This window comes from Phoxinus phoxinus, assembly GCF_949152265.1.
Source record: "Phoxinus phoxinus genome assembly, chromosome: 12".
Taxonomy (NCBI): domain Eukaryota; kingdom Metazoa; phylum Chordata; class Actinopteri; order Cypriniformes; family Leuciscidae; genus Phoxinus; species Phoxinus phoxinus.
In genome coordinates this window covers 493987-509699 of record NC_136887.1, presented here as the reverse complement: position 1 = coordinate 509699, position 15713 = coordinate 493987, and the positions used below count along the sequence as shown (strand labels likewise).

The 15713-nt window shown below is 38.8% G+C and overlaps 1 protein-coding gene across 1 annotated transcript; it reads left to right on the top strand.

Annotated features, from left to right (window-relative positions):
* Nucleotides 1–11358: 11358 nt before the first annotated feature.
* Nucleotides 11359–13519, top strand: LOC307008032 (E3 SUMO-protein ligase ZBED1-like; the record flags this gene model as incomplete). Its single annotated transcript, XM_079630586.1, has 2 exons — nucleotides 11359–12799; nucleotides 13100–13519. The coding sequence occupies 2 exons, from the start codon at nucleotides 11359–11361 to the stop codon at nucleotides 13516–13518; spliced, it is 1860 nt and encodes a 619-aa protein (XP_079486712.1). The 3' UTR covers nucleotide 13519.
* Nucleotides 13520–15713: the final 2194 nt, after the last annotated feature.

Below are 15713 nucleotides of genomic sequence, written 5' to 3'. Positions count from 1 at the left end.
CGCAGGTATATGTGTGTGTTTTAACAGACTGGATCAACGTATGGTCGTAAAATGATGACAGGCTACCTGTCCTCAGTTGGGGTACGTGCAGGGGAATGCCGCGTTGGGAGCGTTCTGAGAGCAGCCCATACCCCTTACCATGAAGCACGGCGTCAAGTATGTCTTAAATAGGCTAGTCCTGAATTTTATATTTTTATAATAGACAGGGTTTTGCCCATAGGGTCTGACTGCAGACCTCCTATGTGGAGCTCAGGCAATCTGGCTGTCATCTTATCTGTCAGGATGTAAATGTCAAGGTTTTTATGGCAAGCCCTTTTACCATTTATTCTTTAAAACTTATTAGTTGCTATTTAAATGCTACTAGTACTTACTTATTAGTTACTATTAACTATTCCATTAACTACTAATACATATTCCCGTTTTACTAGTAACAATTGATTATACTAGCACGATTTAGTTACTAGTAGGCTAACTATTCCATTAGTTACTAGTATCTATTGCACATTTTTGCTATTGCAATCTATAGGGCTCTGTAGAGATCACCTTTTCATTAGTTACTTGTAACTATTAAAGTAGTTATAGAATAGAAAATGTGAAATTAGTGACTAACTAAAAATAATTACTAGTAACTAATGGTAAAGTCACTAGCAACAAAAAATTAAGTACTAGTATGTAATCAATTGTTACTAGTAAAACAGGGATAGTTACTAGTAGCTAATAAATAATTACTAGTAGTTTTTAAATAGCAACTAGTATGTTTTAAGGAATAAATGTTTAAATGGCTTTCTATAAAGGTTTAAGATAACATATTGGGATGATAAACCTCCTGTGCATTTCATTAGCCAACGCAAAGCCATATCATTAAACCGTCATATAGCCTAGCCTAAGTTTACATTAAAGTTCGGTAGTTAAAATACCTTGCACAACATAGTATTTTAAATCATATCTTATATCAACATATTCTGAATCACAGTCAACCAGTTGTGAAATCTATGGAATTAGTCTTTATGTTTTGTGGCCTTTTAACCATGCACATCCAGATAATTTTTTCCAATTAATTCTGTGCATTAATGTTTCAACTTACATATTTGACATGAACTGTTTATATATTACAGTGGTTACCTTTAGTTTACAGAGTTGTGGGTAATTATGATGTAATTTCCATCCTGACAGATGGGATGACTTCTGGCCATGTAGCCTACACCATGCGCATGTATACCTAATAATACCTAGCCTATATCTAATGCTGACTAATATATTATCTTGCTTGCATAGGGTTCCCGTAACTTGAACCCAATTCCATATAATGCTGAGTATATGGGACACAAGATGCACATGGACCAAAATGAGAAATTGGTCATGTTTGGAGTGACTCATGTGATTGCTGTAGATGGATACAGCAAGAAAATAGTTGCAAATGCAACTATGCCTGTAAAAAACAATCTAGCCATCTATGAAGAGGTGTACAGGTCAGTGTTGTATGTTATGTTTGATCGAACATATTTTATCAATTATAATTTGATAAATAATTTGACAAAAAGATTAATAATTGAGCGTTTCATATGTGTTTATGTAGACCTGCAGTAACACATTATGGAATGTGGGATCAACTACGTGTGGATCATGGCAAAGAGTTTTACCTGTGCGTCTACATGCAAGAGAGGCTGTCAGAATATAGACACAACCAGCAAAGACAGCCATACCTCCAAACACAGTCAACAAGGGTAATGTCAACCATCTGCATATACTACATTACACCATTGGTGAAAAGTAACTAAGTATATTAAGCCAAGTAATTCACTTATATTAAGTACAAGTCTGAGGAACTTGTACTTTACTTGAGCATATCCATGTCCTGCTACTTTATACTCCATTTATACTTTTATACATAATGAGTAATCTAATCATTTCAAATATATCAATAACCTGGGCCAATTGTCAAGAGTGGTTACAATCAGTACTTCAGATAATACATATTCTAGGATTTTGAATACAGAACTTTTTCTTATGATGTTTTCAACATTGTGTGGTCTTGGGGATTTTACACAAAAAGGTTATTCTTAGTTTATTCACTAGTGTTCCCAACTGTTAACAACATAGAAACTCATTGTTAACAGACCTCTATCATCTCCTTTAAAAACAACACAGAATCACACAGTGGAAAGGATGTGGCCAGAAATTAACAACAGAGTGAATTATCCACTAAAGGAGGCCCTCATCCAGCTACAAGATCAGGAAGCAATAGATATGGAGGACAGTCTGACAAGGTTCTGCACATCTAATCTGACCTGCCAGATGTGCCAGATTGGCATAAACAGATTTGTGCAATCATGGAATGCTCACAGGATTCCAGGTATGTCACATTTCCCTTACAAGTTATTCAGTTTTATCTTTGAACACCACAACAAACATTTCTTGTGTTGTTAAAGAGAGAGGGATACCAAATCACCTAGCAGGGACTGGAACACCAAGAAAAATCACAACCGATCTTCTACCAGATGCCACAGTTGCAGCTGACATGTATGACAGGGACATGGGATCCTGCCTCACCAGAGTATCTTCATTCGGAAGTGACCCCTTTCTGTCTGAGGCAGACAAAATGAGAGCAGAGCAGCATTTTGCACATTATTACCCTGACCTTTCCGTTATTTTTGACAGTGCTGTCAATTACAACTATGCTCCCTTCAAAGAGGCCTTGATCTACCTCATTGATGTAACAAAGACTTGTTCCTAATTTCATGTGCAATGGATTGTGAGGAGCCTTGTTACAGATTGCTGGACATCTGTGTCTGTGGACACCATTATGCAGTTACTACTACAACAGTAGAGTGTTTAAGTATACCCTGATAGTATTTACCATATAAGTTTTACATTATATTTACTGTATATAAGCGTCACTATAAAAATGTCAACTGTCTATTTTGTTACCATTAATAAAATGTTACTGTCATTGTATTCATATTAGACATTACTCACAGGGTCGTATTATGGAGAAAAAAATATTTATTTTGCTTTTGTACAGAAAGAATTACCAGACACATAAATTGTGTAAACAAAGTAAGTCCTGTCACATCATATTGCCATGTTTAGGCCTACTAGCTCTTATAAATTCACTGTGGGCTGAGAACAATAATGTAGCATAAAAACATCTTGCCACATTTAGGCCTACTAGCTCTTATAAAACTACTGTGAGGTGGGAACAATGATATAACATAAAACATTGTTACATTTTCTAGCTCTTAAAACTCCAGAGCTAAGAACATTGATGCAACATAAAAAAACATCCTCAATATCAAAAGTATTTATAACATGATATAACACTGACAAGTAAGGACTGGTGGCAAGCAGAAAAGCAGCATTTACTCTTCGCGTGCCAGCTCTCTCATGACATCTACTACACCAGAAAGGCCAGTGACTCTATGAATATTATTGGAAAAGTTATCTGCTCGACACTTCAAACACATTTCCGAATTCTGAAGCCACACAGTAGTGCAGGATCTGCACCCGACCAAACTTCCACAGCATGCAGCAAATACTGGATCTTCCATGATTCCTGCCAGTGTAAGAAATAAATATTAGAGGTCTGAAAACACAATACAAGATATACTAGATGAAGAATGAAAAATATTTTCCAATTGAATGTCAGACAGAGTTGAAAAAGCATCCTTTATGTAACAGTCTATGTATGGCATAAGTTCAGTGAGAATTAACAAATTCATTTGTCTACAGATGCTAAAAGCACACCCCGTACCACTTAACATCACAGATGTAAATTCCTGAAGTATGCTTAATTATGGATTGGTTTCCTTAAACTCAATTGTCTGTACAAAGAACACCAGGGGCCTGATACCATGATGGTAGTTGAACAAACTCAGGGTTGCAGGATTAGTTCCGAGTTGACAAAACCAAACCAATCCAACCAGGCTTTGTTGGTACCATGATGCCGATCATCAACTTTCTCTGTCAACTCAGGCTTTGATCCTGAGTTTAAGAGTTTAGGTGTGACATCAGTAGCGAACAGCCAATCACAGGCTAAGAAAGAGTGAAATTAATTTCTCGTGAGAGAAGCAGCGCAATTTACTTTTTAAATTCGTAATATTTGAATACTTTAATCAGCAAGAAGAAAATAGCTGTCTATGAAAGAGGACAACTAAAAGAAAAGTCTCGCTATTGTATACAGTATCAGTGCAAGTAAAAGTTGTGAAGTTAGTTTATAGATAAAGGTATAGAGATAATTGAACATTTAAGCTCACATGTAGTCATTTTATAGCTTTTATCTATTGATTCTAAAGCGTATTTATATTACCTTTATATATTTATTCATTTAAACGCTGCGTAATAATAATTTATGAATTAAAATTGTACATGTGAGATCGATTCAGGGTATAATAATTACAAAAATAATATCTAAATCGTACAAATGTATTATTCTAAAAAAGCTTTACTAAAATCCAGACGATTTTGTCGTTTAAAATCATTTGCTATGTAGTGACCTTTAATTTGGAGTGGAAAAAGGAGGAGTGACTTTATTGCATCAGACATGTGACACTTTGCTCACAGCTGATTGGTCCAAGATCGGTTTGAGATCTCTTACCTGGAACATAACATGCCCCGGACCAGGTTAGCACTGGAGTGTAAGTTACTATGGTGATGAACACTGCTAAAAGCCAAACCACTTTCATGGTCCCTAAAACCCAGGGTTGGCACAAACTAAACTGAAACATAGCTGGCTAGCCACCTAATCCGGCTTCATGGTATAGGCCCCAGGAGCAGGACCACTACATCACAAATTCCACCAAACAACAACAATATATGTTTGTCAGGGTGAATACATAATTTTTTTTATCTTCCTAAGGACAGGACTTACCTCTGCAAACCAGACAAGTGAATGTATCCTTAACATTCCTGGACTGTTCTTGAGTCAGTACCAATGTTGTGTTCCTGTTTCGATGGACCACGTCAGAGAGTCCCTGAATGGCAGTTGTCACCTCAGACAAACCCTGAGCAGCCAGGACAAGCTCCTCGATCTTCTCGAACACACTGTCCAGTCCACCCTCATCATCTCTGCGTCTGTGAAAGAGAAACGTCACGTCACATGTATATATAAAATAATTAGAAACTGTTAATGTATGCAAATTATGTGACATGCCATTACATTCAGATTGATTATGGACACAGAAATTATTGCTTTTGTGCTATCAAATATTGCATAAAGTGTCCATTGACTGAAGCTGTCCAATTGTAGGAGATATAGTTGTACCAAAGAAAAGACTCCGATAAACATGGCAGTGTTTCTGGACAGACTGATGGAGAAATGTGCCATTATTTTAGGTGCTTTCATGTAGTCTCTTTGAATATGTTGTATCAGACCAGCTCTGCTCTTTAAAGGAGAACTCCGGTCAATTTTAACATTGAGCTCAATTTTTAGTAAATTTGGAGTGCTGTCAATACAGAGAACAACGACAAAAATCGGTGTTGCCTACACTGTGTTATCCTATTTTTAAAATTTGCACCCTATTGACTTGAATGGGGCAAGTTTTAAACCTGCTTTTATCCTCTTAACATATTTGATGTGTCATTACAAGTGCCCAGCCATGTTGAGTGATTCCTTAAGAGTGAACACGAGTAAATCTGACTGCAGTAGATGTGAAAGATATGAATAAAAATGATGTTATATCAGCCAGCGCAAATACCTGTATTTAGTTCCTGTTTTCGGTGGAAGTCCAAAGTAGTCGATTGTCGAGTTCACGCGCATAGGTTTAGTTACTATGATCACACGCGTGAACTCGACAATCGACTACTTTGGACTTCGACCGAAAACAGGAAGTAAATACAGGTATTTGCGCTGGCTGATTTTTATTAATATCTTTCACATCTAATGCAGTCAGATTCACTCGTGTTCACTCTGAAGGAATCACTCAACATGGCTGGGCACTTGTAGTGACACATCAAGGATGTTAAGAGGATAAAAGCAGGTTTAAAACTTGCCCCATTCAAGTCAATAGGGTGCAAATTTTAAAAATAGGATAACACAGTGTAGGCAACACCGATTTTTGTCGTTGTTCTCTGTATTGACAGCACTCCAAATTTACTAAAAATTGAGCTCAATGTTAAAATTGACCGGAGTTCTCCTTTAATTCAGGCCATGCTTAGCCTTTTACAGTGCCTGATGTCAGGAGGAAAAACTGAGGGAGTGTAACAGAAGCCACTGGTAGTCCGACTTACGAGATTCTTCGCCTCTTTTGTTGCACAGCTTGGAAATCAACCTCTGGTACAGCCATGATTTTTCGTGAGTTCTGCTTCCAATAAAATGTGCCTAATTGAGTACAAAAATACAGTATGTATGAATAAAAGCTCACTCTTGAAGATGGACATGTGAATGCATATTCATTTAGTTTTAATCTGAAATGGCAAAGGTTTGACATTGGTTATGGCTCCAGTTTAAAATTTGAGACTTTATAAATGTTGACGTGACAATTAATAGCCCAATATATTTGCCACTTAGCTGTGAAGCAACTTAAAAGTTCATGCTATAGACCAATTTTCTGTTAGTAAACATGGTGATGTTTTTGTGTGGGCGGAGCTTAGTTGGTGGCAGAACGACCCCTCTGGCCGCTTCACTAACGCTAGTTAGCCAGTTTTGTAAGCTTGTTTTTTTAACAATGACTGGAGAAAATCCGATTTTATCTTAATGTGCTAATTGTTCAGGACCACGATTGTTATTTGCAAACATCATTTTAACGGACGGAACCAGATTGACTGACCCGTACACACTCAATGGATGGAGGATCTGACAGGATTAGTGTTAACGCTCCGGTTGAGTGTCCTGACTACACCCAATAGAGAAACTGAGGACATATACATCTTTAGATGCCTATAACTATGTGCTGGTCATGTATGTACAAGAGTTCTGTGGTAACGTTAGTCTACGACCCAAAGTTCTGCTAGCCAGCGCCAAGGCCAGATGTAAAAAGTACGGTGCAATATTAATGTTTTTAATATTTTTTAGAAATAAAAATTCTAGATACAGCATATTCATTTTTTAACTATATATTTGATTACCCTTTTCTAACCAGTTTCTTCAAAAAGTCTAGTCACAATTAATCAAAACGATACAATCACAATCATTTAGTAAACATTATGCAATAAAATTTCTAATTGTAGCCTGTACTCCGTCGATTCTTGCACCCAACAACACAACAAGATGACATTTAATAATACTAATAGTAATTAAAGATTCTTATTATGTAGCCGAATCTGTGCTGGTTTGTATTGGCCGCCTGCAGTTTTCCTTTCTTTTTGCCACCAGCGAACGTTGTGACGTCACTGTGATGTCGGCTTGAAATTGGTCTATTGTCACAGTACATTTTCAAGACACAGGGTTACCTAAACTATCATTTGAGATGGTAAATAAAATTGTTCAAATGAAGCACCTCTTGTTCCTTCTGAGTCCAATATTTCCACTCCATTGTGGTCTGTCAGTATGAGTTGTTCATTGCTTCCTAAGGCATCTTTTACTTTGGCAATTATGGATGGGACACTAGCCTCCTGCTCAGTAAATCTTACAACCACCATTCTGGTGTTCACAAGCTTTCCACTCTGTACCTCTCCCAGACTGACAGTCCTGGAATTCAAAACAACTAAATTTAGGTTTATTCAAAAATTGTAACATACAAGAGAACATTTATATTTATATTTTATTGACAAGGACATGGAAATTGAAAAAAAAATATGCCTTACTTACCTAGTAAAGTATTTTAGGGATTGAGCCCTGGGTGGCACTGAGGGGCTTGCTGAGCTAGCCAACCTGGAGAAGCGAAACTGGCCGCTTGTGGAAGGAGTAGGTAGTGGCCCCGCAGCAACGTTAACACCTGCATCCAGCACATCCCCGGCCCCGTGTACTTCGTAATGGGCCTTGTCCCTGAGGTCGAATGAACTGAAGTGGCCCTCTGCTTGAGGGAAAACTGCCACATTGGTATCGTCAGTGAGGTACAGGCTCTGGCTGGGTACCTAAAAAGTAGTAAGATTTAGGCAAAATCCGGGCAATGGAATTCAATAACCGTACTCACTATTGTTAGGTGCATAAATCCAGTACTACTATCGGTTGCTAGTTTATTAGGTTCACCTAACGCAAGCTAAAATTCATGTAATCCAATACAACAGCCCTGCAAAAAAAGCATGTACAGTTATTATAATGCAAAAGTTATAATGTCATAAAGTTATACATTTTTGTTGAATCTGTTTTAGAGAGGCATTCCATCAACTGTATGATGGAGCTTGTGGTGCTATTATTGAACTGTATTGCCTTTAAGGGTAACTAAACCCTAAAACAACTTTTTTTGGTGAATGGTCTGTAAGACTGGGACTTTATTAATGCTGTTCATTGATTCAAGTAATTTTTTTTTTTTGACATTTGGGTATAAAGTGTTTTAATTCTACAATATATGGTGTAAAAACGTCTGAGTGGCTACTGCAGTTGTATTTTCCTATTGGAAGTTGTGGTGCCCTGTGAAGTAAGAGGGTATCAGCTAACCACGCCCTTGACTAAAGAGACACACGTCTCAGGTGCACGCCCCCCTCCGCTCCACTTTTCCAGCATTTTGGAAGTCAGGCTCTGACTACCAGGGGTTTAGAGTTTAAGTTACAGAATACAGAAAGTAACAGCCAGGTGATACAGAAACACCTAACTTAACTTATATGTCATTGAGCCTATCCTAATTTACACGATAACGGGTTGGCAAAATAATAGAAACGCCTCTCTGTACAACACAATAACTTACTTCATCACCACTAACGAACACCTATGCGGCTGCCAACTAAGTTAGCGGTCACAGTTACTTAATAGTTCACCCATTGTCACACATTCAAAACATAATGCTAGCAAACTAGCATTCATTAAATTTAGTTAGTTAGCTAGCTAACGTTACGTAAAGTTGGGAGATAAACTGTGTGAGAATAATAAGCAACGTTCGATTGTCATACCTTAAATATTTTAGAAATCTTTTCCACCGTCATGTCCTCCTCTCTCAGCGTCACTCTTTTGGCGCCGCTGAAAAGCACAAACGATGGATCCATAATGTAGCACCACTGAGTGACACTGCTTCGTAGGCTTGTTAACGTTACCTGTTCCACGCGGTTGGAGATTATCCACTGCGCATGCGCAAAACAGAATTGTTGGCACCGTGGGAAATGGGAAAACAAATAAAGAAAAATAAAGACAACGTAAATTTGATCCATTATTTCGTTTTGGTTCCCTTGTTTATTATATTTCCCGTTTCGAGCAGAAAGCAATGAAACAAACGTCAGTTTTCATATTTGGTTCATACAGAAAAACAGAACAACAAAATATTGATTCGTTATTTCGTTTTTGGTTTGCCAGATTAAATGGAACAATTGAATGATCGGATGATACACGGACCTCAGTGACATCTGAACATTGAATCTGATTCCCGAAGTTGTTTTTCTTTTGTTAATCTGAACACTGTTTTTCAATTCTGAAATCTGGTTTTAAATCTTGATCAAATTGAACTGAGGTGTCAATTGTGAACTGAACTATTGTTTATTTGTTTATTTATATCATTTTATTTGTCAAAAGAGTCAATAATTTTTTTCCTCAATAACAATACATTTAATTTCCTAGTTATTAACATTTACATTTGAGTCTGAGTTGCTTTCTTACTTTAGTTTCTGTTATAAATTTCCTATGCTCCAGTGAGTCGAACCTACCTTCAGTAATCTGGTCCGAGACACAAATAGATCACGTGTACCCAAGTTATTACGCCATAAAACGGGTAGCTGCGGGTTACATGTCCTTTGCAAAGCACACAAATCTTGCGACCAACTGTGCAAAAAGGAATATTTCGCAAAACTGCAATGGAAACAGTTTTTGCGCATTTACAGTCACCTGACTTAGAAGACGCGGTGTGTTTGTGATCCGTGTACGCAAATAATAATAATAATAATTATCATCATTGTTATAACATTTATTAGCCTACATATTTAGAGACGCTTTTATCCAAAAAAGGAACAAAGCAATTCGTCAAATGTCATTCATAATACGGGTTAGACAATAATAATACAGGGCTAAGATTATCACAAATAAACACAAGATTTTGACGCATATCCAAGGGTTTGTGTGGAGTGTGGAGCGCGCACTGCATGGCACGGAGCCGCGGACGCGAACACTTGCATTTTCCTATCAACAGTGGAAACAACTTAAAATACTCTTATCATTTCTGGTCATACAGAAAATAATAATACATTATTCGCAACTACTTTTATTTGTGTAAACTCACAATAACAAGAAAGCGTTGTGCTTTTGTAAAATAAAATAAAACAATCAGGCGCGCTTCATGATCTCCGTGAACTGGAGCGCGAGAACAGAAACAAAATATAGCCTATGCTAAAGCTTGAAATGTCCACTTTAAAACGAAAAAATTCGAATCGAAAGCTAATACATTCTGATTATATAATGCGTATGAAAGGTGCATTTCTCTCTAAAAGCGCATCTGCTTAACAGCGGAGATGGAGATGTTTTTAGTCGACTTAGAAAACAATAGTTTATTAACAGTGTATGGAATAACGCCGTTTAAAAGAACGGCGTTAGGTAACGACGTTATTTTTTCAGTAACGGGGTAATCTAACTAATTATTTTTCCCGTCGTTACAACGGCGTTAACGTTACTGGACGTTAAATGCGGTGCGTTAAAAGCATTGATTGAATAAACTGTGTAATCCGATTCCGAACGCACCCCTGGCTCGCTCTGTGCGTCTCATATTGACGCTAAAGGGTGCCATGTGCGTTGGATGTAGACGATTTGTCAAAAGCGTCAGTATATGACGCCCAAGGATGAGAATGCGTTGGGCTCACAGCTAGTGAGGAGGTGGGTTAATAATGATGTAAGCGACTATGATTGGCTAAGGCAGAGTCATGTTTCATGGTAGCCAATCAGAGCCAGTATTTTTACACACATGCCAGCACACGCGGCAGGTGCCACACACACACAACCGCTAAACAGATTTGATGGAGCAGCAGAGATGGCGAGTCAGGAGCAATCCAACATAAAGTTGGTGGAGATATAAGTACTACTTCAAATTCATTGTGGTCAAAGGCAAGAACGTGCATAATGTGTACATTATGTCCAGGAGCGAAGACTTCGTCGACATCCGTTGTAAGCAACTCTAATTTAGTGAAGCATCTCACATTGACACCTGCATCTACAAAGCTAGAGGCAAAAAACACCGATACCTCCACCTAGGGGTTGAACCTTAATGCAATGCCGTGACGCTTTAAGCTTGGCGTCGACTAGTCGCGTTGATCATGTGACACTATGATTGCGCTAATTTTGATACGAACAACATGGCTGCGTTGCAGACAACAACAGATGAAGAGCCCAGAGGGTCATTGCAGAAAGAAAGCAGCAGTACATCATTTGTGTGGAAATACTTCACTAAAGATGAAGCTGGTAAAAATGTCACTTGCAAAATATGTAAGTCTGTCCTGAAGTACAACAAAAGTACAAGTGCAATGCACACGCATCTAAAAAGGCATCCGCTAACGCTAGCTGAGGAATGTATTCCGTCTCGACAGCAGTCAATTAAAAACTTCACTAAACAACCTGCTGTGACAGAGAAAAAACGGCAGCAAATTACCAATTTACTGGTGAATTTCATCGCCAAAGACATTCGACCTTTAGCTGCAGTGCACGGAGAAGGTTTTAGAGAAATGCTGCACTTTTTTGAACCTGGCTACATAATTCCATCGTACAACACATTGTGGAACACTATCAAACACCAGTACGACAGCCTGCGTGAAAAAATTGTGGAGGAGATGAGAGACCAGACTGTGTCGCTAACAACTGACTTGTGGACATCCTCCACTATGGAGCCGTACATCACAGTAACAGCTCACTACATCACCGACACATGGAAGCTGACGGCCCGAGTGCTGTGTACATCAATGATGCCAGAGAGACATACTGCAGCTAACATTGCTGACCGTCTTTCGGAGATAATCGCGGAATGGGGCATACAGGTGTTTTGCACAGTCCACGATAATGCCAGTAACATGAACTTAGCCATGGAGCTATGTGAAATGTTTCCTAAAGATCTGGGGTGCACCGGACACACCCTACAGCTAGCCATAAAAGCTGGATTAGTCTTACCTGACGTTTCTAAGGGTATTGATGCAGCAAGGAGAGTTGTCAGTCACTTTCGCCACTCAGCGGTGGCCACTTGTGCCCTAAGGAAACGACAGGAACAACTTGGCATAAGACCCAACAAACTCCAGACTGACTGTGCGGTCCGATGGAATTCCACATACGTAATGATCCAGCGGCTGTTTGAGCAAAGAATCGCGGTGCAATCTGTGCTCGCAGATGAAACCGTCACCAAACCAGCCATCCAAAAGTCACTCGCTCTGAGAGCATCACAGTGGGAGCTGTTGGAACAGCTGATTCCAGTGCTGCAACCTTTGGCCAAGGCCACTGAAATAATGTGTGCGGAGTTGCACGTTGGGCTGTCTTTCATCTTTCCAGTCATTTTCAACATGATCAGCACCACTCTGCGCGTCGAGGCATCTGACATGACAGCTGTGCGTGCCTTTAAGAACACTGTTCGACGGCAGTTGGAAACACGGTTTAAACTAGAGTCCGACGATCTGACAGAATCCATCCCCATTGTGGCCTGTATGCTCGATCCTCGGTTCAAACATCTTCATTTCATCCCAGAGGGTAAAAGAGAGGCCGCTCACAGCCACCTGAACAGCCTCGTCCAGGATGCGGGAGAGCCGCTTGCAGCAGGTGGGTCCGCTGAATGAAACTGCGCTAGCATAGTTTCTGTTAACTATTAAGTTAAGCAATGCCATTGTAGCTTTTTCTTTTCATGTTATATTAAGATTACTAGGAGGTGCTCGAGATATTGTTGAAAATGAAAGTAAAATTGCGTTTTACCGGGAAATGTAAATGTCTCTTTATTAAAATCATTAAAACATATTTTTTTAAACATTAATGATTTATCTCTAATTCACCCGCAATTAATTGGAATTTTATTTTGAATTACTTGGGAATTTATAGCTTTTTTTCTTTTCATCCTGATCCTAGATGATGATGTAAACAGCGTGTGTGAGCCAGTAACTGGAAAAAAGGCCCGACTTGAACAAGATTTTGAACAGCTTTTTGGGCCACACTTTCACAGTGGGAGGAAAACGGGACACTCCACAGCAGCCGAAGAAATACGTGAATATTTTTTAGCACCACATATTCCCACGATGGAGAACCCCTTGCAGTGGTGGGCCCGTAACCACGAAAATTTCCCCCGTTTGGCCAAGCTTTGCAAAAGATACTTGGCTGTTCCAGCTACAAGCACCCCAAGCGAGAGAATTTTTTCACTAGCTGGGAATACCATCAGCCGACAGCGGGCAAGCCTCCATCCAGCTCACGTCGATGCCCTTGTCTTCTTACATGAAAACCACGATCGACACGTAAAAACTGTGAATGAGCAGGACTGTGACAGTGAGTAAGCTTACAGCCTATCTTGCGTAAATGAGATTGTTATGCCGACATAATGCATCAAATATTTTTTTTTATACTAAAACAGGAGTTATTGTTGCATTGTTACTGTTAAGTTGCGACATATTATAAAGCTGTCTGTATAATTTTATGGTAATAAATTGCTAATTGTGGCATGTTGCAAAGCAGTCCCATCTCTTGTTTTTTTTTATAAATGACGTCAGCGACTAGTCGACGTCGACTCGACTTTGATGTCATAGCAGTCGACTTCAAAAAATCTCAAGTCGTTCAACCCCTACCTCCACCACAGATGCTAGTGCACCAGGTTGTTTTCTTGACCAGTTGTCTCTGGTTGAGAGAGTTTGATTTAATTAGCTAGAGTTATGCACTTTATATGGTGTAACTGTTTACTTTTCTTACAAAGATAATTCTTGAAGTGCAGGATAAACCTCTTGCTGTCTGTCGTGCAATAAATATCGAAAGTTATGTACAAACACCCGTCTGTTCTACTCATTTCAACTGACTCGTGAAAACTGCGCAAAAAAAATCAATCAAAAAAAAATTTAAAAATTTTTTTTAACAGTAACGCAGATAGTTACTTTCCCTGGTAACGAGTTACTTTTATTATAGAGTAATTCAGTTACTAACTCAGTTACTTTTTGGAACAAGTAGTGAGTAACTATAACTAATTACTTTTTTAAAGTAACGTTCCCAACACTGTTTATTAATAATATTAATGGCTCTTCTCATTCAGCACTGCGGGAAAAATATCAATTCCAGGTTCTAATTTGGCCTTAGAATACCAGTAAAATCGACATGTTTTCCATATTAATTTGTGAAAATATCTGTAATAATAGTGGGTAAATATGTACTTACTCTTTCTGATTTCTGACTGTATTGCTAAGCGCACTCCGAGTTGCAGGCGGAGGTAGTGATGAAGCTCCATTCCTTTTAAAAAAAGTTGAAGAATATTATTGTGTCGTGCCATCTTCCCAACGCGCAGGTGACTGAATGATGAAACTTAAAGCATTTGCTTGGGGGCGTTTCCCTGTTTTGCATAGATGGCTTAACACATTATCTTGTGAATAGCGCGCTCCGTCAGTAGGCGTGAACGAATTAAAGTCAATGAGCTCGTAATCAGCTCGACTGGAATCGCTCTCTTTTCATACAGATTACAGAAGCTGAGAATATTTGTTTTTTATATAAATTACTTCATTTGAAAGATGCGATCTCAAGCTTTATGCCCGTGGGTATGTTTGCCTGTTTGACTGCAGTTTCGCGGAGTTACAGATCATTTTCCAACGCGTTTCAAATTGGAGTTCATTGACAGAGAGAGTGCAGAACTCGCATCATGTTCATTTTTCTTTATTTGGCAAAAAGCAAAACACTTTATTTTTATTGTGAGTATACAGAAAAAAAATAGAAACTGAACAGGATCGATTGATGTATAACACGAAAATGAAAGATCAAAATTAGCAGAGCATTTTGAGTTTATTTTGCATTGCTAAAAAAAATCAACGCCGGCGCGTAGTGTTAATTTCGTCAGACGAGACGAGACGAAATATGTTCGTCAACGACTTTTTTTCCATGACTTAAGACGAGACGATGACGAGACTGCACTACTGTTCAAAAACGCTGACTAAGACTAAATTAACATGCATTATTGTTGATGGAAAAAAGACGAGACGCAAATGTTTTGCATAAAATAAAAACTAAGATAAAATCTCTCTTCATTTTCGTCTACAATCGTCTCTGCTTTTTCATCAGCTGTACGCCTTTAAAATATTCCGAATGAGTTTGCGCTGTTGCTCAAGTAACGTTACGAAGCTATGGTGTTTTGGCACATACATTATGCAGGTTACGATTGTATTGCTTCCACTAAAGAAAATAATGCGCTCCGTTTCTACGGTTAGAATCCTGTGTGTACCACACAAAATGGTGTGTGCGTAGAAATAATTCGTCCACACGCCGCTAAAAAAAAAAAAAAAAAAATCTGAGTGCAAGTCCACCGTCTCTAGCACAGTGCCGCCGCATCACGCGCTGTGCGCGTAGGGCACCAAAAGAGCTGAGGGGGCACCAAAAAAATAGCCTCCCGGGAGTCTCCCGCATATTGATAGCGGCTCACTGATGCCCGCGAATTAGTTAAAATCTCCGGAATCTAGAGCGAGCGCGCCCGCTAGACAGAGACTGTGCTCTAAACCGCATA